At 54.8% G+C, this 22,134-nt stretch overlaps 4 protein-coding genes across 4 annotated transcripts; 2 read left to right on the top strand and 2 right to left on the bottom strand.

Annotated features, from left to right (window-relative positions):
* Window positions 1-179: 179 nt before the first annotated feature.
* Window positions 180-7,007, bottom strand: PTSG_02141 (uncharacterized protein; the record flags this gene model as incomplete). The annotated part of the gene is made up of 19 exons (XM_004996568.1): window positions 6,824-7,007; window positions 6,145-6,363; window positions 5,671-5,792; window positions 5,124-5,224; window positions 4,873-4,941; window positions 4,420-4,514; window positions 4,128-4,211; window positions 3,853-3,948; window positions 3,632-3,690; window positions 3,327-3,423; window positions 2,660-2,764; window positions 2,103-2,234; window positions 1,874-1,977; window positions 1,559-1,566; window positions 1,234-1,343; window positions 884-944; window positions 607-728; window positions 377-450; window positions 180-279 (listed from the first exon to the last, which is right to left on the bottom strand). Exons 1-19 carry the CDS (start codon window positions 6,983-6,985, stop codon window positions 180-182), a joined length of 1,920 nt encoding a protein of 639 aa, XP_004996625.1. The 5' UTR covers window positions 6,986-7,007.
* Window positions 7,008-7,085: 78 nt separating this feature from the next.
* On the top strand, window positions 7,086-17,428 carry PTSG_02140 (uncharacterized protein). Its single transcript, XM_004996567.1, has 30 exons — window positions 7,086-8,466; window positions 8,904-8,972; window positions 9,150-9,203; window positions 9,303-10,056; window positions 10,348-10,420; window positions 10,672-11,017; window positions 11,197-11,232; window positions 11,356-11,397; window positions 11,513-11,571; window positions 11,678-11,788; window positions 12,013-12,087; window positions 12,357-12,390; window positions 12,520-12,586; window positions 12,726-12,762; window positions 13,019-13,093; window positions 13,393-13,746; window positions 13,856-13,912; window positions 14,120-14,204; window positions 14,366-14,475; window positions 14,591-14,680; window positions 14,823-14,892; window positions 15,091-15,257; window positions 15,478-15,531; window positions 15,736-15,781; window positions 15,942-16,003; window positions 16,111-16,197; window positions 16,433-16,607; window positions 16,747-16,820; window positions 16,944-17,030; window positions 17,235-17,428. Exons 1-30 carry the CDS (start codon window positions 7,404-7,406, stop codon window positions 17,316-17,318), a joined length of 4,497 nt encoding a protein of 1,498 aa, XP_004996624.1. The 5' UTR covers window positions 7,086-7,403; the 3' UTR covers window positions 17,319-17,428.
* Window positions 17,429-19,225: 1,797 nt separating this feature from the next.
* Window positions 19,226-20,336, bottom strand: PTSG_11843 (uncharacterized protein; the record flags this gene model as incomplete). Its single annotated transcript, XM_004996566.1, has 2 exons — window positions 19,226-20,243; window positions 20,317-20,336. The coding sequence occupies 2 exons, from the start codon at window positions 20,334-20,336 to the stop codon at window positions 19,226-19,228; spliced, it is 1,038 nt and encodes a 345-aa protein (XP_004996623.1).
* Window positions 20,337-20,851: 515 nt separating this feature from the next.
* Window positions 20,852-22,076, top strand: PTSG_11842 (uncharacterized protein; the record flags this gene model as incomplete). Its single annotated transcript, XM_004996565.1, has 3 exons — window positions 20,852-21,674; window positions 21,701-22,002; window positions 22,029-22,076. 3 exons carry the CDS (start codon window positions 20,852-20,854, stop codon window positions 22,074-22,076), a joined length of 1,173 nt encoding a protein of 390 aa, XP_004996622.1.
* Between the last annotated feature and the right edge of the window lie 58 nt (window positions 22,077-22,134).

Genomic DNA, 22,134 nt, shown 5'->3' with positions numbered 1-22,134 from the left:
TGTCTGTGTAACTGTGTGTGTCTGTGTGTGTCTGTGTGTGTGTGCTGAAGACGGGATGGGCACTGCGTGATAGTTTGAGGCAGCAGAAATACACAATCAAGGTTGTCCGATGCTGTTTATTGCTGGGCATGAGAGGTCCAATTACACAAGCTCGCCGTGCGCAACTACACAACTGCAGTCTACTCGTCAGATTCGGACTCATCGCCTTCTTCGTCCTCCTCCTCATCGTCGTCATCGTCTTCATCGTCAGCGCCAAGATCAAGCACCACAAAGTGCTCCCTGCATGCAAACAAGAGAAGGCAGGGTTTGAGAACACATGGCAGAAAAAACACACGCGCACACAAACACACACAGATACACAGACACGCGCCCTGACCTGGATGAGCAGACGGCACCAAGTTGGCGACCGGCACCGACTGCGAGCGACACCGACGGTGACGGCAACGTCGTCTGGCCAACAACAACAACACATACGCAATGCACACAAGAACATATGAATATATGAATTGTAAGAGCACGGCAAGAGAACAACGACGCATCAACGACACAACGACCAGCACGGCAAAGACGACATGAGAGCAGAACACGAGGAGACAAGCGTTGTACCAGGCGTCGGAATGACACGTCATCGAGTGATGCAATGTCGAGGGAGTCGAGGCCTTGAAGGTCGTCAGCGGTGATGGCTTCCAGATGCTCCGCGTACTCAAAGAGACAGAAGACAAGGTCCTCTGCACGGCACCAGAACATAAAAGTCCAGGAAACATTGCGAATATCAGTTGCTGGTGATCGCAAGTGCGCGTGCAATGGCCTTCCTCGCATCCACACGCATACACGCGCAACCAAACACACATGTGCAAGCGCATGCATGCACTTGTGCACGCACGTTGGCGAAGCTGAATCACAGCTGCCACTTGATCGTCGTCATAGAGTTGCGCCGCCAAAACCTGAAATGACCGCGAGGAAACACGTGCAAATGCACACATCACAGTAGCAGGCGACAACAATTGGATCAGCACGGTCATCACTCGCCCTCAAACACACACACACACGTGCACACACACGCACACGTGCACACACACACTCTCTCTCTCTGTCTCTCTGTCTCTCTGTCTCTCTCTCTGTCTCTCTGTCTCTGTCTCTGTCTCTGTCTCTCTGTCTCTCTGTCTCTCTGTCTCTCTCTCGCTCTCTCCATCCATGGCTCCAGCACAAGTAGAGCTAAAGCTTGGGCCGCACCGCAATGTCGTCGCCAAACTGCAGACGTGCAGCGCGAAGATCATCGCTGCCGCTTTGTTCGAGAACGACAACATCGTGTTGCGTTGCAGAGAGTAGCAGCACGCGGTGCACTGGTGGAGATCGCACATGGACAAGACGCACACACACACACACACACACACACACACACACACACACACACACACACACACACACAGTTGTACACGATGAGATGTAGTTCAGGAAGACGCCTCCGCCCTTTCTCTCTGCCCATTCGCAGGGGCGCCGCGCCGTTCACAACGAACAACGATCATATAGCGACCATGGGATATATACATACACGCACCTTCTGTGCTGTCGCACATACACGCCCGTGCTCCTACAACAGATGGTGTGCTGGCACTCATCAGAGCCATCAACCCAATGATAACGTAGTGAGCGCACAGCGAATTCACAAAACAGCTTTGAACCAAAAACGTGACATTTTCACTTGTTTCTACACACACACACACACACACGCACACACACACACACACACACACACACACACGCGCGCGCGCGCGCGCACACACAGAATCCGACTTCTAATTGAAAACAATTAAAGGCGTTGACCATGTTGTGTGGCGCCAATACCAAAGTCGCAGTTTTTTGGAACTCTCACCTGCTGCCCAGAGGATGGGAGGAGAGGGTTTGCAGATGCGCATTAACTTGCGTCTGCTTCTCCGTCAACACGTCTTGCAGCCCAGTCTGTAGTGGAGGAAGGCACTGTCCAAACGACCAGAGCAAAGCAAACGCACGCACAAACACACACGTAAACGTTTGTACACAGTCAGCGTGTGTTGTAAGTCAAAGTGCGTGGACAAAAACCAACATGCAAACGGATGACTTACGTCGACGAGTGATTGTTCCAGCACGTGGCGTCCCAACGTGCCCACCACCCTCTCAACCTCTTTCAAGTTCGCATCGCCCGCCGGGCAGTTCAGCTTGTACATGCCTGTGCCTTCATCGCACACAACTGCACCCTAAACATACATTGAGAGGGTCTCAAGTAAGCGGGCATTGACGTGTGACTGGCAATGTCGTGGGGCAAGAAGAAATGGGCACCGCAACGTTTGTGTCTGCGTCTATGTGCGTGTGTCTGCGCCTATGTGCATGTGTCTGCGTCTATGTGCGTGTGTCTGCGCCTATGTGCGTGTGTCTGCGTCTATGTGCGTGTGTCTGCGCCTATGTGCGTGTGTCTGCGTCTATGTGCGTGTGCGTGTGCGTGTGTGTGTATGTATGTGTGTGTGCTTGTGTATGTATATATATATATATATATATATATATATATATATATATATGTGTGTGTGTGTGTGTGTGTGTGCTTGTGTGTGTGCTTGTGTGTGTGCTTGTGTGTGTGTGTGTGCGTGTGTGTGTGCGTGTGTGTGGCTCTGTCTTCGATACAAACCTCGTCTTCGAGCAACATGAGTGCAGCCGCCACATCGAACTTGGACGGCGCGGGCGTCTCCACGGTGCCCTTGACAACCTGCCACAATGCCTCCTCCGTGCACCCCTAACAACAGCGGACACACACACACACACACACACACACACACACACACACACACACACACACACACACACTAGGTATTGAGGTTAGGGAAGGCATAGAACACACTTCGAAAGCCACCGTCGCGCCGTCTTAGCAAAGAGCGGGTTCCTTCGATTCATTAACAGCCTCACTTTTACTCTAGCGGTACTGGTCTGGTACGCGTGCTGCGGCCTGGATCTTAGAGAGACACACACACACACACACACACACACACACACACACACACACACACACACACACATTGCGTGAGGAACCATGGCCACTGCACAACAACGGCGGCACAGGCATGTCAAGAGACGCCCATCGTCACCTTTGGTGCGGTGTCGGCCATGGCGTGCAAGACAGCACGTTCTACTCCTGTTCTGCTGTCGCCCAACGGAGGAAGCGGAGGAGGAGGAGGAGGAGGAGGAGGAGAGCACAAATGAGGAGGACCGAAGCATGATTGACGTGGTGTGTGTATGTGATGTCTGCTTGGGCTGCCCATCCTTTGTGTCTGCGCATGCATGCGCCGACAGCACAGTACCTCCTCCAGGGAAATGAAGGAGTCCCTGAGTTCGGTGACCATATTCTGCAGCGACCGCCGCCCAAGCTCCCGCGTCAGAAACGCCTGCAGCTCAAGGCTGACGCAGTCGCAACACAAAGGGCGCAGCACGGGATGCGACACATGTGTGGATGGGTGAGTCGCGACGAGCGCATATGGCGAGGCATCGCGAACCAACTCAGACAACCATGCGCAAAGCTCCAATGTGCGTGTGTATATGTGTATGTGTATGTGTATGTGTATGTGTATGTGTGGTTGGTTGGACGACAGGGTTGTGGCTTTGGTACCTCTGCGTTGTTCCCGTGACGAGGAGAACTAGAAGCTCATCGTGCAGCTTCACCCCAGGCTAGAGGGCCGTATAGACAAGCACACAACAGCACGTGCAATTCGTCAGCAACATGTTGTTGATGAACATGGCAACGACACCCTGCACACCCAGTCGCGGCAAATGTGGTGGAAACCGCAGTTCCCTTCGCAAGAGAAAATACAGCATGCATGGCGTGCCTACCGCGGTGTCCCTGAGGAAGGCGGAGAACCTGTCGTCGAGGTCAAGCAGAAACGAGTGCCAGGTGGCCTTCATGCACTCCAGTGTGCACTCCAGATACTACAAGCGATGACAGTTTTGGCACAGAAATAGATGAAACGCATGTTGGAGTGAACAACAAGCGCTGTCTTCTTCAATGGAGACTTGCAGAGAACAAATGAATGGCGCAGGGTGCGCTGGGGGTTGCTGGTTCGGAGATGCAAAGACTCAGGAACAGCAAGTACATGTTGGTGTCGAACCTTGATAGTCGCAGAACAAGAACGTTGCACGACGCAGAAGCTGAGCATCTCCTCTACGTTGCTGCACACACCCTCGAGTGACACCTGATGAATGTCATTTCAGAGAGGATGCAATGCACAGCGCAAAGTGAGTGAGACAGATAGGAGGAGACACAGAGAGACGGACAGGGAGAAAGGGGAGCTGGTGAGTGTGTGCGCGCAGTCGAGAAGTATCACACAGACTGCACTGGCAGGTCACGGTAGCCGTGAGATTCCTTGTAATGGGCAGCCCGGCGGTGGTGGTGGTGGAGACCTGTTGGGTGACGATGTTGTTGTCTGCGCCGTCGTGGGTGATGGCCAGAGATGCAGATTCAAACGACAGCGACAAACCTCGAATGTTTCCGCGATCTGCAGGTTTGAGCGCACGACGCAGCACATGGGGCGACAGGAACGGCTTGAGAGAGAGAATGTGTGTGTGTGTGGTTGTGTGTGTGTGTTTGTGTGGTTGTGTGTGTGTGTGTGTGTGTGTTTGTGTGGTTGTGTGTGTGTGTGTGTCTGTGTGTGTGTGGTTGTGTGTGTATGTGTGTGTCTGTGTGTGTGTGGTTGTGTGTGTGGTTGTGTTTGTGGTTGTGTTTGTGTTTGTGTCTGTGTCTGTGCCTCTATATGTGTGCGTATTCTGTCTGCGCGTGTGAGGGAGTTCAGGCGAACATACGGCCACGACGGGAGTTTGAAATACACAGCAGCAAGTACAGGGGCCAGACCAAACCTGTTTCCGAGCAATTGAAGTGACCAAGGAGCACAAAACCGCAACCAAACAGCAGCACAACTCCGGCGTCTGGCGTGTCAGGGCATGTGATGTTGGGGTGTGTCGAGACGGTTGTTCATGGTGAGTCTAGACAAAATTGCAAAGACAAACACACAAGTGACGCACCTTGTGTCTGCATCTCTTAGTGGGTGAGTGTGCGTGTATGTGTTTGTTGGTTTTGTTTGTTTGTCGGCAAACCACGCTGCTCCCACCTGTGCCCACAGCGAGGAGATTGAATGTCGAATCTGTGGCCGCGGCGGGGTCGGTGTCATCCACAAACTCTTCGCCCTCAACCGTTGATGGCACCTCAAATCTGTGTGTGTGTGTGTGTGTGTGTGTGTGTTGGCGTGTGTGTGTGTGTTGGCGTGTGTGTGTGTGTTGGCGTGTGTGTGTGTGTTGGCGTGTGTGTGTGTGTGTTGGCGTGTGTGTGTGTGTGTTGGCGTGTGTGTGTGTTGGCGTGTGTGTGTGTATGTGTGTGTATGTGTATGTGTATGTGCATGTGTATGTATGTGTGTGTGTTGGCGTGTGTGTGTGTGTGTGCGTGCTAGTTAGCCAGTATGGAAGTGTCACGCTGAAGTTGAGCACCAGATGTGCTGGGGTACAATGGCAGCGCTCCTTGCTCACGTGTCCAGGAAGACGAAGAAGAAAGAAGCACAGTCAGAGAGGGGGGCAGAGAAAGACAGAAAGAGACCCATGGCCACAGGCAAACAAACAGCCATGCACGCACACACACACACAGCATGTTGGTTGGGTTCACACTTTGGTGCAAAGCGGCGCAGGGTCAACGGCGCTCTGTCTGGCTTCAGCATGCGCAGAGGAGGTTCGTCCTGCTGTGTGCGACCGCTGCTGTTTCTGCTGCCGTTCTCGTCACGTACGTTGATCTAACAAACAAACCACAGTGAACGTGTGAGGGTGAACGTGATGAATGTTCGAGAGGGTGTGCGTGATGCATGCTTGAGAGGGTGTGCGTATTGCAGGCAGTGCATGCGCGAAGCGAGATGTGACTTGTAATAAGTGCACATGAAAAGTGGTTGTGTGCCTGTGTCGCTTTCCCTGTAGCCATTACACGCACAAGCACATCCACATACACACATCCACATACACACACACACACACACACGCACGCACACGTACGCACGCACGCACGCACGCACAGTGGCATGTCTGTCTGGTGTTGTTGCTGTTGAGATAGATTGGCTGATGTGATGTTGGTTTGGGGGGGGGGGTCACCACCTGGTGTGTTCGCCAGTCGCAGCAGGTAACGTTCCCGTCCAGAGATAGGGTGTGAAGTAGAGTTGGCTTTTCCACATCGTACAGCCTGGCGGTTTGATTCCCGTACGCCACCAACAACACTTTGCCGTCTTCACGCCAGTGAAGGTGCGTGACAGCAACACCGTCCTCGACGGGTGGCACCGTCCAGACCCGCTGCCAGATGTGCCTATACAAGCACACCTGCGTAGCAGCGAAGGGGGTGAAGGAGGCAGAAGAACAAGAAGAACAAGAAGAACAAGAAGAACAAGAAGAACAAGAAGAACAAGAAGTACAAGAAGTACAAGAAGAGAGGAGGAAGCGGATGATGGGCAAGGGTCACAGTGGTGTGCAACACTGAGATTGGCAGAGACAGAGAGGCAGAGACAGAAGGGCGAACAGTGCACGAGGCACACACAAGCACACACATACACGCACATGCACACACAAGTACACATTCATGTACATGCACATACACGAACACACACGTACACACGCACATTTACATACACACGGCCCCATACATACACACACGTACACACGCACATTTACATACACACAGCCCCATACATACACGCATACACACACACACACACACACACACACAAACACATGCACATGCACACGGACACGCGCACAAAACACAACAAACAAGGCGACGCACCCTGCCTGCTGCAGTTCCGATGGCCAAGAGGTCCATGCGAGGGCACCAGGACATGACAGCCGTTCCATTTGGGCCCAGCCGCCGCTCAGACACACTGAACGTCTCACTGCGGGGCAAGCCATCCTCATCCGCCTCAACCCACGCCGCATCCACCCTCGTCATTGTTGTTGTGCTGTTTGCTCGCTGACCGTTTTTGCACCACCTGTTAGATGTGCATCAAATCATCCCACAAAAAAACCACAATCCAGCGTAGCATTCAAATCATTCCACGACAAACCAAACCACGACAACAAAGCACACCCCCACCCACCTGCTTGACCAACATCTTGTTGCTTGGATCTGCAGGATATCTCTCTCTTCTTCCACCTACCTACCTCCCCACTCTCCTCGGTCGCCGTGAACTTGAGCCAGGACGAGCGAGCAACCACACCATACACAGCACTGCACAGCATACCACGTGCTTTGTGATTGGCTTCACACGGCAACAAAGGACCATCGGCTCGTCTCACATACGTCAACTCACGACTGTTGCCATCGTCAGCATCTCCTGTTGCCATTGTCAGCATCTCACGACGTCATCATGGATCCAAGCGAGCACCCACAACAAGACGCGCCGCCATCGGACCCACTCGATGCCGAGCCTTCCATGGCAACACCGCCATCACCACCAGCACCGCACCAGGAGGAGGCAGACGGAGCAGCTGACCTTGCTCACGACCAGCAGCAACAACTCGAGCAGCCAGGTGCACCAGCCATTGACGACGTGTCCAGCAGCAGCACGGCGGAAGGCAGTTCGAGGTCTTCTGTGAGCAGCCGTGCATCTGAAATCAGCGATGAGGGCGCACAAGCAGCGTCTCAACGGGATTCACCCGGCACCAGCAGCAGTGGCAGCAGCCGCGCGAGTGTGGCTTCGCACCAAAGCCCTGCGCCTTCGCAGACACAGACACCGGGTGTGCAGGAAGCAACGACGCAGCCACCACCTGAGGCCAGTGCGTCCACGTCTCCATCGCATCAAGGGAACGAAGAAGACAATCCAGATGCCAACTCGGGCGAGGATCACCCCACGGAGGTTCTCAATGGGTTTGGCAGCCACGATACGCTTCACGCAGATGCACGAGCAACTGCGCAACCGGCTTCGGCACCGCCACCTGCAGAGCGCAGGCAGGCCAGCGAGAGCTCTGATGACGACAGCGACGAGCTGGACGTGGACGCAGTGGAGACTGCAAGCACACTCGAGAACGAGACCCCTCCCAATGAGCCTGAAGACCATGGCGACGCAGAGGAAGAGCTGGTGTCGTTTGAACAAGTGGATGCGCGACTGAGCGGCAGCCAGCCGGCATCGCCCTTCCCACACGGGCAAACCGACAGCACGGAGCGGCGCCAGGATGCGGCAGACGCAGACGACGCCTACATGTCACCGAGCGACGACGAGGCCGACGCTGCTGAGGAGAGCAGGGACGGACGCATGGTCTCCACCGCCAACGACGACGACGACGACAACAACAACAACAACAACGACACTCCGACCGGTGCGGACATTGTTGGTGGTGCGCAAGTGCACGCCATGGTCACCGCTGATCGACGCAGCCCAACCCAAGACGACGATACAGACACGAGCATCGACGTTGACGAGCTCAATACCTGTATGTTGGCGCTTGGTTCAGTATGTTTCTGTGTGTGTGTGTGTGTGTGGTTTTGCGTGCATATGTGCCTGTGCCTGGACAGCTTAATCTGTGTGTGTGTGTGTGTGTGTGTGTGTGTGTGTGTGTGTGTGTGTGTGTGTGTGTGTGTGTGTGTGTGTGTGTGTGTGTGGTTTTGCGTGCATATGTGCCTGTGCCTGGACAGCTTTATCTGTGTGTGTGTGTGTGTGCCTGTACAACTTTCTTTATCAATGCGTGTGGTTCTCGTTGTGTTGTGTTGTGCTGTCAATTGGGTACGCTTGGTCTCCAACTTGCACGGGCAGCGTGTTTTGCTTGTCTTGTCGAAGCGATGCCAACGCGAAGCGTTGGCTTGCATTTCTGTGTTCGCTCACATATCCCTGTATCTTCAAATGACCCATCTTGCATGCCAACCACCACAGCATCGGACCAGCCTGGTCGCTCCCTCGAGCGCCAGGGGTCGATGCAGTCATACCTGAGCATCGAAGAAGGTGCGGTGCGCCTTGTGACCGCAATGTCTGTCGTTTGTGGTCCCCCCATGATGAACCTTGCGTTGTTGCCGACGAATCGCATCTCCAACGTGCGCACTGATGCCGCAAGCCACCGCGCGCCTTAACTCACCAGCTGTATGCGGTGCCTTGCGCGCTTCGCGCCATGTTCATGCTTAGGCTCAGAGCCGCCATCAAGCCCCCGACCAAACGTCAACAACGTCACATCGCAAAGTAAGCGTCTGAGAATCGACCTTCCAACACAAGACAGTACTTGCACATGTGTGATTGGCGCTCACGTCCAGCATTGCACATGTGTGTGTGCATATTCAGGCAGCCTGCCGCCGCTTCGGGAGGCGCCGGGGACGATGGAGGCTGCGCTGTACGACGAGGCCGACGCGAGCGATTCTGATGGCGGCTCAAGCAGCAGCGGTGATGACGTCGGCAAGGACAAAAACAAGCGTGACCATGTGCAGCCAGCACCTGTTGCAGCCGTGACCCTGGAGCACGCTGAACATGAGCCGCGGCAGCAGCAACAGCAAGAACAGCAACAAGAAGGGGCTGGCGTGGCTGCTGAGACTGCAACGAGCTCGCCGCTGACGTACCAGCCGACGAAACGCATACCGCCAGCAGACACTGCGGTCGCGGACAGTGAGGGCCCCGCCGCCGTGAGCAAGACGCCCTCGGGCGTGATTGTCATGGACGCCGCTGCCAACGAAGATGTCGTTGTCGATGATGACGACGATGGCGAGGAGGAGGTCGAAGAAGCGGCTGGCAGCACGAATCAGTGGGAGCCAACGCACGGGCAGGAGCAGCGCGATGCAGTCGACACTGTGGTCAACGTCGACGGTGGTGATGTTGACGATGCGCCCGCGGCCGCCACGGTATCCATGGCAGAGGAACGCCGTGCTGAGCAGGAGGACGCAGCAGAGGCGGCGGCCATCATCGCTGACGCTGTTCGTCACGATGACGATGACGACGAGTTGGACGAAGAGGCGCAACGAAAGCGCCACTCCACCTCCACCCTCCGCTCCCTCTGGCGCCGTGCCGCCAGCCAGGCCACGAGCCAGGCCAGCAGCGGCCGATCGTAAGTCGCGGTCGAATATGGCCTGTGCGTGTCGTATGTGTGTGTGTGTATATATATGTGTGTATGTATGTGTGCGCGTCGCGCGTGTGCGCGCGCGCGTGTGTGTGTGTGTGTGTGTGTGTGTGTGTGTGTGCGTGTGTGTGTGTGTGTGTGTGTGTGTGCGTGTGTGTGTGTGTGTGTGTGTGTGTGTGTGTGTGTGTGTGTGCGTGTGTGTGTGCGTTAGTTGCTGTTCTTCTGTGAGCTGCAACGCCTCCGTTCTCACAAAGGATGACTGCTGTGGCTGGTGACCAGGTCGCGCAAGTCCATGTTTGGCGTTGTGAAAGAGGCGCAGTTTGCCTCCAAGTTCAAGGCCGGCGTCGCCAAGGTATACACATTTCAGCACACATACACACACGCACACGCACGCGCATGCACTACACATACACAATACGCATACACAATACACGCACGCACAGAGCAAGTTTCGTGTGACATGGAGTTGGCGTGTTACGCTCCCACCTGTGCGGTCAATCCCGCCGATGGTGGCACTACAACGGTGCATGTACATGTATCGACGAGTTGCTTAACCCCCTCCCCTCCCCGGTTTGCACGCGCCTGTCTGTGTGCACACTGCAGTTCTTTGGCGTCTCCGATGACGACCAGCTTGCGCGGTGGGAAGAGTTTTATCTCGGTGACGAGGATGAAGAAGAGGGTGAAGGCGACGGCACGGCTGATGATGTGTTTGGTGACGAAGATGAGGAAGAAGAGGATGAGGATGAGGATGATGAGGACGAAGAGGAAGAGATGGAAAGCGACGAAGGAGCAGAGGAAGAGGAGGAGGATGTTCCTGTTGAGGATGAAGATGAAGATACTTTGGATGCAAATGTGCTTGTGGAGGGCACGCCTGGATCACCACCAAACGTCATCGAAGAAACCACCTTCCACAGTGCCGCTGCGGCATCTGCCAGCGTGGATCGCTCAGGTCAGCTCAGTCGTACATGAAACTTGCGTAGGAAAGGCAGTCTTGCCCTTGTAAGAAGAAACGAAAGCCGGGAGTGCAAGGGACGGAGATGAGGTTCTGTTGTTGGCTTGCTCACATGCCTTCCTCGCCGGGGTTCCGATGTGTATTGTTTGTATGTGTGTGTGTGTGCGTATTTGCAGGAGGTCAAGTTGCAGAGCCTTCACAACAAAGCACAGGTCTTGTGGCTGTCTGGCACCTACCTCCCCCTTGTCCTCCTTTCCTTGGCTCTGTGTTCAGTGGAGTGTCATCTAACAGTTCACGCTCACCCACGCCGGGCATGTTCGTGTGCACGTCTACAGTCCTTGAGGAGGATTTGTCGGATTCCTCGGCGGTCACGGAACGTATGTTTGACGCTTGCTGTATGTTGCTGTACCCGTGTCTCACGCATGTGCTGCATGCACCCTCTGTAGGCACCTACCCTTGCTCCAACCCTCATGCCTTCCTTTCCCAATGCAGAGAGCGAACACCCATACGACAACCTGCCAGACAACGCGTCGAAGCGCAGCAGCCTGCGGGTATGAATCAGATTTTTGCCTTGCACAGACACTCACAGACCTGAATCACAGCGCTTGCTTACGCATACTATCCATTTTGTGTGTATGTGTGTGTGTGTGTTTGCAGCGCGTGTTTTCCGTGAAGGAGCCTGAGCCGGACGACTTGATGCCTGTGAGCCGCCTTGTTGCTGGTGCACTGCGCAACACCATCAAGAAGGCTCGCCGGCGCTCCCAGGCTGTATGTCCCACCCCCAACTTATGTGTCCATGTCAAAATGTCTGCCTCTCTGTGACTGCATGCCTCGATGTCTCCCTGTGTGTGTGTGTGTGTGTGTGTGTGTGTGTGTGTGTGTGTGTGTGTGTGTGTGTGTGTGTGTGTGTGTGTGTGTGTTTTCGGTCCCACACCCAACGTGTGTGTCATGCTCTCACGTCATTGTGCCATCTTGGCCATCTGCTGTCACAGCCCTCGCGCTCGTCCATGCAGTCTGAGCAACTGCAGATGCGTGCTGTGTCCTCCACCTCCCCACCAGGATCAGCGGTATTGTCACGCACGCATGTCACGTGTCTTGGTGTTTGCGCGCGCACGTGTGTGTGTGCGCGTACGTGTGTGTGTGTGTGTGTGTGTGTGTGTGTGTGTGTGTGTGTGTGTATGTGTGTGTGTGCGTGCGTGTGCGTGTGTGTGTGTGTACGCGCGCGCGCTTCTGTGTTGTCCCGGGTCCATACGGACGATGTTGAAGCCCATCACGCGTGCTTTGGTGCAACTGACAGTTGTTTCAACTTGCTTCGTGGCACCACTCGCCCCCTCAGTCCCATGAGCAGGACAAGAACCGTAGCAGCCCAGGTAAGCAGCGATGCACACGCTTGCACTTTTGAGCTGCACCCATCAATAAGCAGATGTTTGTGTTTTGGCTGCAGTGCACTTTGCGTGTGTAGTTTGCTCACGCGTGCGGATGAGCGGTTGGCGGTGCAGGCCTGATCCAGTTTGGTGCCGATCCCTCGCGTGGACGCGCCGGCCTTGCTGCTGCGCAGGCAGCCAAGTGAGTGCTTGTTTGGCTGTACGTTTCCTGCCGTTTGCTCACACTTTCGCTTGAGCGGACATGTGATGGTTGCGGTGACTTCCTTGCCCATCACCACACCAGCTCACACGAACACAACGTGCTGTATTTTCATTGTCAGGCAAGTTGCACAGCCATCCGCCACGCGCCCTCAGCCGGTGAGACATGCACACTTCCACACAAACGCACAAACATACATACATACAAACATACATACATACATACATACATACATACATACATACAGACATACATCCATACATCCATACATCCATACATACATACATACATACATACATACATACATACATACATACATACATACATACATACATACATACATACATACATACATACATACATACATACAAACGCACCATTGCCTTAAAACAACTGACACTTGCCTGCGGCCAGACAAAGGCAGGCGCGTCCGCCCCCCGCGCCCGCGCCGTGACCACCGCAGGAGCCGCTGCCGCCAGGCGTCCCCCGGTGGGTTCACATTGCCCGCCCTGCTCGCATTGCTGTAATTGCTGGTAGCGTCTGTGTTTCCTGCGTTGCTCCATCCACCCGTGTACCATGTACCCTCACATTATTGCCCGCGCTAACTGGGCTGTCGGTGTCTGTTTTGTGTGTGTGTGTGTGTGTGTGTGTGTCTGTGTGTCTGTGTGTCTGTGTCTGTGTCTGTGTCTGTGTGTCTGTGTCTGTGTCTGTGTCTGTCTGTGTCTGTCTGTCTGTCTGTGTCTACGTCTCCGCTTCCACCCCCATCTCCTCATCATCATCCTCGTCAGCAGCAGCAGCAGCGGCCGCAGCAGCGTGAGCCACGTAAGAAGCAAGCCCTTGCGACTGGCGATGTGGCTGTTGATCCACGCCGGGCACAGCCGGCTGGTCGCCGCCCGCGCGCAACAACGACGGCAGAAGCGTCATCCACATCACGGGCACGGCCCACCACAGGCGCTGCTGCTGCGAAGGCGAACGCACCGGCGGCCAGCGGGACTGGAACGGACAGGAAGCGCCGTGCAAGGGCGAAGAGCCGCATGAAACCAACAGATGCTGCTGATACTTTCAATACCCGCCTGCAGAAGCAAGTGGCGTCCATTCGCGAGCACCGGCCCTTCTTCACTTATTACATGTCGTTTTGCCAGGTTGGACCAGCAAAATCTGAAGGAGAGGTGGCGTGCATACTGTCTGCGTTGACATTGTGCTCACATGCATCGCGATTCTCCGCTACTTCCGCTGATGAATTGCCTCTAGATTGCCGTCATGATCATTGCTGTCCTCGTCTATGGCCTCGCTCCCATTGGCATCGAGGTGCGCGTGCGCGTTCGTGTTCAACAATGTGTGTGTGTGGGTGTGTGGGTGTGGGTGTGGGTGTGTGTGGGTGGGTGTGGGAGGGGGTGTGGGTGTGGGTGTGGGCGTAGGTATGTATGTGTGTGTCAACAAAATTGCAGTCGTGGCGGCCGTGAGCTTGCTCACAATACGACTCCGTTGTCTTTTTGACCACCTACGTGTGCGCAGTCCCAAACAAAAACAGCATCTGTTGATGGGCCTGATGGGACCCCGGTTCAGGCATCCTATCAGCAGGAGGCCAACTTCTGGATTGGTGGGTTTGCTTGATGAGGAACGCGGGATGAGGAAGGACGGCGTTTGCTCTGCGCCCCTTCCCCCCCCCTCTCTTCGTTTTTGCGAGGGTCTGCGCACAACATGCTGTGCACCCATCGCCGTTGACAAGCCTGTTTGATTTGTCGACGTGTGTGCGTTCAGGCCCATCACCGACGGCGCTCGTGCTCATGGGCGCCAAATTCACGCCCTGCATGCGGCGCGACGATCGCATCTACACGGAGGTCGTTGAGCCCATCGCAGAAGCAGAACAGGTATGTGCGTGTGTGTTGTTGTTGTATGCACGGCTTTTTCAGAGCTCTGTGCATATGTCTATTGCGCGTTTCTGGTGGAGTCGTTAGCATCGCTCAACTGCATTCACGCCTGCAGGATTTCGGATGCTGCGTTGAGCAAGGCGCGACCGACGGCAATTGCTTTTCTTCCTCAGCGGATGACTGCACGGGTTTCCGGACTTTCATTGTGCGTGCGTCCCAACGCTTCCGCTACGAATTTGCGTCTCTTTTCTTGTTCATCCTCGGGCAGGAACCACAATGATAGCTTGCATTTTCTCCACTCACTGCGGCCTCGCGGGCCTGGACGCTTTCACTTGTTGTATGCACAGCCTGGCAAAATCTGTGGTGGCCCTCAATGCTGCAAGGATTATCGCAACAACGCTTCTGCCACGTATCCAAGTAAGCCGTGTGCTGCGTGTGCGTATATGTGCTTGTATCTGCCTGTCGTTTATGCCTCTCTGTCTGTCTGTATCTGCCTGTCTGTCTGTCTGTGTCTGTCTATCTGTGCGTGCATGTGTGTGTTTCTTGTCTGCTGGTGTTGTGGCTCGTTGGCTGTCCATAAGGTAGTGACCGTTTTGTGTTGTTGCAACAATCCAGACTGTGAGTACCAGCCCGCCGAATCAGCGCAGGACCCAAGCTGCTCCTGTACCATCAGCGCCCGTCCCTGTTGCACTTCCCTTGCTGGTGACTGTTCAATTCAAAGCCAGCAGTACTGCGAGTTTGTGGAGGGCCACTACCACCCAGATGCAGAACTCTGCTCCCAGGTGCGGGTCGCTCACTCTGTCCATCAGCCATTCGCCCATGTTGTTCACATTTGCTTGTGACCAGGAGAAATGTGCAGTATGTCTTGATTGTATTCCTGTTTCCTGAATCGTGTATTAATTTGTCTGTCTCCTTCGCAAACAGCCTTCAGTCACTTACCCGGTTTGTGTATGCGTTGTGTGTGTGTGTGTGTGTGTCTGTCTGTGTGTCCTTGGTCATCAGGTCTCCTGCTTGCAGAGTGTTTGCGGCTTGGTGAATTTCCTTCACGAAGATAGGGTAGGTGTGCCTTGTCTGGTGAACACTGAGTCGGCCATGGTCACTTGCGCGCGCACACACACACACACACACACACACACACACACACACACACACACACACACACACACACACACACACACACACACAAGCGCGCGTGTGCGTGGACCGGTACCTTCTCATCATTACCTTGTGTTGTCGCGTGGCACTCGTGTTCTCTGACAGCCCGACCAGTGGTATCGCCTGTACCTGGCCATGTTCCTTCACGTCGGTGAGTGCCGCGCTTACAATACGAAGCACCAGCAGCACGCCACTTGTGATTCCACTTTGTGTCACTTCAGCTTGAACTCCTTGCTGACTGCCATAACTTTCCCTCTCCCAACAATGAATGCACCACACCTGAACTTGCAACCCACATGTTGGGGAATTAGGCTTTGTGCATCTCTTCTTCGTTGTGTTGATGCAACACAGCTTCGCCGTTGAGATCGAGAAGGTGCGCCTCGCGGTGTGTAATTGTATTTCGTGTCACACTCTCTGCCACAAGTCGAGCATGCAACACCCGCTCACTGCCCGTCTTCTCTTGGGTTTCGGTGTGAGCAGCTGGCCGGCTGGCTTCGCATGTTCTTCATTTACATGCTCGCTGGAATCGGCGGCTACCTTGTGTCAGCGAACTTTACACCCTACCAGGTGAGCCTGCCGGGAGAAACGGCGTGCTGACCGTGACCTTGCCCCCCCCCACCATTCTCAATGAGTGTAACAAGGGTGTGAACGGTGGAATGCTTCACGTTTGTCTACTTCGTGCATTGTGACTGTCATCATGTGTCATTGTCGTTCTGACTTTGACGACACAAGCAAATGCTGACTTGCACTTGTTTTTTTTTTTTTTTTTTTCCTGTGGTGGCTTGCACCCATCTTGCCACAGGTGTCAACTGGGGCCTCTCCCGCCCTGTATGGCTTGCTGGGCTGTCTTTTTGTGGAGCTGTTCCAGTCTTGGCAGTTGCTCGAGAGCCCGAAGAAGGAGTTTTTGAAGCTGTTTCTCATCGCCATTGTTGCACTCGCCGTCGGCCTTCTCCCGTACATTGACAACTGGTCCCACTGTACGTCTTGTTGCTCTCGTTTCCACTTCTCGCTTCGCCAGGGCGTGCCACAACCCAATGCTTGTCAACCCCATGCCCTTGCCCTTTGAATTACACCCGTCGCCAATAACGTTGTTGATCGCGTTGTTTCTGATTGCAGTGGGTGGGTTTGCATTTGGCATCCTCAGCTCGATTGTCTTCTTGCCTTACATCACGTTTGGCAAGTGGGACGCGGTACGTGTGCTGCAATTTGGAGTGCATGCTTTGCTGTGGCTGTAGTGCGCCCATGAGTGCCCTGCCCTTGGTTGCGATTTGTTGCCTTCTGACTTGCGCCGATTCCCGAACGTACCCACACAGGCTCGCAAACGGACCTTGATCCTCATTGCCCTTCCCGGGCTCGTCGCCCTCATCACTGTACTTTCGATTCTGTTGGCAACGAGAACGGTTCGTGTGTGCCTTGTGTATGTGTATGTATGTATGTATGGATGGATGGATGGATGGATGGATGGATGGATGGATGTACGTGTGTATGTGTGGAAGAAGTGTTTGTTGCCTACCCGTAAGTTCCTTCCTGCCACTCAAGTGGCTGTTTGTTTTGCCTCTCGCTTTTGACGGCTTGTTACTTACCTATGGTCGTTTGGCCTGCAGATCAACTGCTCGTGGTGTGGCCTGCTCAACTGCTACAACTTCACGGAGACCTTCTGTGTGGACAACTTGCAAGAAGTGATCTAGCGGACGCTGACTCGCGCCTGGCACAGAAACAACACCATGTCACAGTGTTTTGGTTGATGTTTTTCGCTTACGTTGGTTGCGTGTTTTGGTGAAAATTGCTTTTGTATTCCAGTCGTTCGTTGGAGAATGAACGAGTATTGTGTGAACTGAACAAGGAAGGAAAAAGGGGAGGGTGTTTGTAGTGATGTCATTCACTTCGTCACATCCTAAACGCGAACAACTCTTCCTTGTTCGTTTCGTTCGGGACACCCCTTATTCATTATGTCCCCCTTTGTTCAGATCAAGTCACTTGTTTACTGTTGCCCTTGCTCACAACACGCTCGCCGTTCCTACTTGTTGAGAGTCAGTGAGTTTCTGTTTTGTGTTGAGTCCTTCCTAATTTGCCTTCTCATGTGGTTTTGTCTTGTTTGCCAACAACACCTGCTTTGTGGTTTTTCCGTTTGCAAACATTCCTTCCTCTCTGCTGGCATGCATGTGTGCCAACTGCCTCTCCTCTCCTCCTTCCCGTGTTTGTGTGTGTGTGCATGCCCGTCATGCTTGGCGGATGCCATGCCTTCGTGCCATGTAGTGTTGTGAAGTGTTGTCTGTTGTGTATGCTTGCCTGCAAGCATTCATGCCATGCCTGGCATTGCTCTGCGCGCATGTATGCATGCTGTTCGTTGTTTAGACTGTTCGTGTTCGTGCACTCTCTGCCATGTCGCCTTGGCAGCTCTGTTGACTCTGTGTGTGCACTTGTCTTGTATTCGTTTGAGCGTGCTGCCCGAGTTGATTTGGCAGCAGCTTGTTGTGCTTGTTCATTCTCCTTGTGTTCTTGTTTGTTGCGTTTGCCTACAGTAAACACACACACACACACACCTGTCGTGTTACAACTGTAAGATCATGGACTGTGTACTGTGGTCGTTGTCGAAGACAAACAGTAAAACAAAAGAATGAACAAGACAAAAGAGACTCGCACAAAAGGGCATGAGCGAGTGCACAGAAAGAACAAGCAGGGAGAAACACGAGTACGGGAGCAAAAGCCGTAGGGGCTTTAGACAGAGGAAAACGAAAACAAAACAAAGGAGGGTTGCTACGTAGCGTGACAACAAACAAGCCAAGAGCAAAGGATACTGCTAAGAGCAATGCAACACTGCGGAGCAATGTAATTTGGGATGAGGTGTGAGAAGTTGTGAAAGACTTGCGACAAGGCTCGGTCACGAAAGACGTGTGAAAAGAGTAGTAAATGTTGCAAGTTCATGGTGGTGGTGCTGTTGTTGGAGACTTGTGTGTGTGTGTGTGTGTGTGCTGTGTGTGCAGAGTGTGCTGTGTGTGCTGTGTGTGCTGTGTGTTGTGTGGGAGATTGCCTTGGCAAGAGGAAGTTGTGTGTGTTTACTTGAGTTGTGAAGCAAACAAGGATGTAGGATGAATGAACACTCCAACAGAAAGAAACAGAGCACAAGACAAGAATTGTCGACAACGCAAAGTGGTGACGTGGCAGTGTTTGTTGAGAGTTGTGTGGTTATGTGGTGTGTTATGCAAGAGCATGTAACATCGAGCAATCACACAAGCTAAACACTGCACGTGCAACAGGTTGGAGGGAAATGACGTGAACATTCCAGAACACAAGAGAGGTGAATGCAAATTTGTGGTGTCGTGAAGAAGGGAGGTCAATGATGACTCAGCAGACAGGACTTGCCTGTCAACACTCCCCCGCATTGACCTACCTCTCTGTTGCGTTGATGTTCTGAAACGTGATTGATGGTGATGGTGATGTCATGCATGTTGGAATGGCATGGGCAGATGTAGGTGAGATGTGAGTAAGGGCGTGTGTTGTGAAACACGTTTAAGAAAATGGTTGGTGCCTGTGGTGCGCAGCCTGTTGTGGAAGGCTGGCCCGAGTGAAGGCGTGTCCTGTGGTGCGCGGCCGCTCAGAGGTCCTGACGCGGAGTCGAAGGACGTGGCGACCGACCCGAATGAGGACGGGCCCGTGGCTGGCAGCCTGGCAGAGGACGCTGGTCGAACAGCATCGTGCAGAACTGAGCCGTCTTGGGCCGAGGGAGGATCTTCGTGAGGAGATCTGCGATCATGTGCTCCGTGGCGAGGTAGCTCAGCACAATCCTCTTGGTGTCGACGCACTCGCGGATGTAGTGGTACTTGACGAGGATGTGCCGCATGCGCGAGGCGGCGTGTTCGGCAACGCGCTGCGCCGGCTGGTTGTCCGTGTGGACGAGCGTGGGCTCGCACAGGACGGCGCCGGTGAGCTCCGCCTGGAGTTGGCGAAGGAACATGAGTTCCTGTGCGGTGGCTGCGAGAGCCATGTACTCCGCGTCGGCGGAGGCTGTGGCCACGGTGGCCTGCAGCTTGGAGTTCCAGGACACGGGGCCCGTGGAACAGAAGACGACGAAGCCCGTGCGGGAACGTCGCGTGTCAACGTCGGAGGCGAACGACGCATCCGAGTACGCTGAGAGCACGCCGTCGGCAGTGCTGCCGTTGCCGGTGTCGCCAGTGGCGGCGTACTTGATGGTGTAGGACAAGGTGCCCTTGATGTAGCGAAGAAGGTGCTTGGCAGCCTTCCAGTGGTCCATGCCGAAGTGCTGCATACGGCGAGACAGGATGGAGACAGCCGCCGAGATGTCTGGGCGCGTCATCGTCGCAGCATAGAGGAGGGAGCCAAGCAGCTCGCGGAACGGCACGTCCGGGAGTGGCTCCTCCTTGTCGGCTGGCTTGTCGACGTAGCCCGTGCAGAGCGGCGTGCCGACAGGCTTGCAGTCAGCCATGCCGAAGCTCTCCAGCACGTTGCGCAGGTAGTGCTCCTGGCTCATGGTGACGGTCCTGGCCTTGCGGTTGTGCTGCACCTTGATGCCGAGACATATGTCTGGGCTGCCCAGGTCCTTCATCTTGAAGCGCTTGGAGATGGCCTTTGTAACGTCGCTCGCCTGCCTCCCCCTGCCGCTCTCTCTCTCTCTCTCTCTCTCTCTCTCTCTCTCTCTCTCTCTCTCGGTCTCCCCGTTCCCTGCACCTTGCCCCGCTGTGTCCCATTGTTTTCCCTTCCTTGCCCTTCGCGGCACCGTACTGCCTTGCATGTTCTTTGTTCTCCTAATGTTTGATGTCATGTTTAGCCTGATTGACGTCATGTTTAACTCGTGAGTGTCGTATAGTAGCGTTTGCCTGTGTCGTGTCACGCCGTGCCCAGTGCCTCGGAACTGCTTGCCTCTCGGCGGCGATCCCGAGCCCTTGGCACGGTACCGTCATCAACTAAGATGACGGCACGACACATGCCTGCATGCTGTGTTACGTCTGTTGCCCTTGTCTCTTGTTTTCCCCCTTGCTTAACCACAAGCACCCCTCTTGTTGCCTGCTAGCACGTGTGTGTTGCCCTGCACCCTGTTGTCGCTTATCTCACGTGATTGTCTGTGCCTTGTTCAGTTCTTTTGTTCCCTGGTTTACTTCACATCAGTACACAGAACAAGCCACCGACACACCTCGACCACAGTCCCGTCACACTTGGTAGCGATTGACACACACACACACACGTACCACGGACAAGCAGCAACATGGAGGAACAGTGGCACGAGATGATTGAGCACATGCGTGTGCTTACACAGACCATGGCGCAAGCGGCACAACTTAACCACGCTGTGCATGAGTCTCAGCAGGGACCACAAGGACCAACGCGATCTACCGGTCGACCACGCGGGCCACCACCACCGACCTTCTCGGGTGCAACGGGCGAACGAGCTGACGACTTCCTGTTCTGCTTGGAAACCTTCGTCAGGTACCATCGCATCGACGACGACGACCAGCGCCTGCTACTTGCCATCTCCTGCCTGCAAGGGCACGCCCTCACCTGGTACCGCAGCCTCGATCCAGCTCCGACGAACATGCATGAGCTTCAGGAGCAACTCCGCGCGAGTTTCAAGACCATCGATGAGCAACGCCAACTGCGGGACCAACTTCGTCGACTGCGCCAAGACGGCAACGTGCAGGACTACGTCTTCAAGTTCCGACAGCTGATGGTGCAGATCGACGACATGTCACGCCTGGACCGCATTGAAGCTTTCATCCACGGACTGCGGCCGCGCACCCGCCAGGAAGTCTCCTTCCACGGACCCGACACTCTGGAGCAGGCCTACCAACTGGCCTCACGCTACGATCGCAACTACACCACGGCCAACTCGGCCTACCGCCGTGGAGCGCCCCCGACGCAGCCACCTAAGTTCGACGACCGCGCCATGGACATCGACGCCATCCGTGCCCAGCGCCCCCTCCGCCGACTGACTGACCAAGAGCGCGACGAGCTTCGGCGCCGTGGCGCCTGCTTCCGTTGCCGACGCGAAGGCCACCTCGCCGCCGACTGTCCGCTGAACGCCAGCGACCGTCGGTCGGGAAACGGCACGCGCCAGTAGGGCCCGCCAGCCCTACTGGCGAGACGGAGGCGGTGTTGCTGCAAGCCACGGATGCAGTGACATCACAGGCACGCCTCCTTACCTTCCGTGGAACCATCGACGGCCGGCCGGCTAGGACCCTCATCGACCCCGGAAGCAGAATGAACGTCCTGTCCCGAGACTACGCCCTTCGCCATGGAATCGCCGTCCAACCACGCCAGTACCCAGTGGAGTTTGTCTTCGCCAATGGAACCAGGCATGTCAGCAAGGACGACACGCAGGAAGTGACCTTGCGCATTGGGACTCACCAGGAGCGACTGGTGTTCACCCTGTGTCAGCTGGGCAGCTTCGACGCCTTTCTCGGCATGCCCTGGCTGCAGACTTGGAACCCTGACATCGACTGGAGGACGTCGACGGTGGTCCTCAAGACAGGACCGCTGCGCCCGAACCTG

The sequence above is a fragment of the Salpingoeca rosetta genome (genome assembly GCF_000188695.1).
Source record: "Salpingoeca rosetta unplaced genomic scaffold supercont1.5, whole genome shotgun sequence".
In the NCBI taxonomy this organism is placed as follows: Eukaryota; class Choanoflagellata; order Craspedida; family Salpingoecidae; genus Salpingoeca; species Salpingoeca rosetta.
This window is presented reverse-complemented; position numbering and strand designations above follow the sequence as displayed.

Bases quoted from the DNA above. Each gene is read 5' to 3' on its own strand.
- PTSG_02140 (XM_004996567.1), top strand. From the start codon at position 7,404: ATGGATCCAAGCGAGCACCCACAACAAGACGCGCCGCCATCGGACCCA. The intron at 10,057-10,347 runs GTAAGTCGCGGT...GCTGGTGACCAG, and splicing joins CAGGCCAGCAGCGGCCGATC to GTCGCGCAAGTCCATGTTTG. The intron at 12,088-12,356 runs GTATTGTCACGC...TCGCCCCCTCAG, and splicing joins CCTCCCCACCAGGATCAGCG to TCCCATGAGCAGGACAAGAA.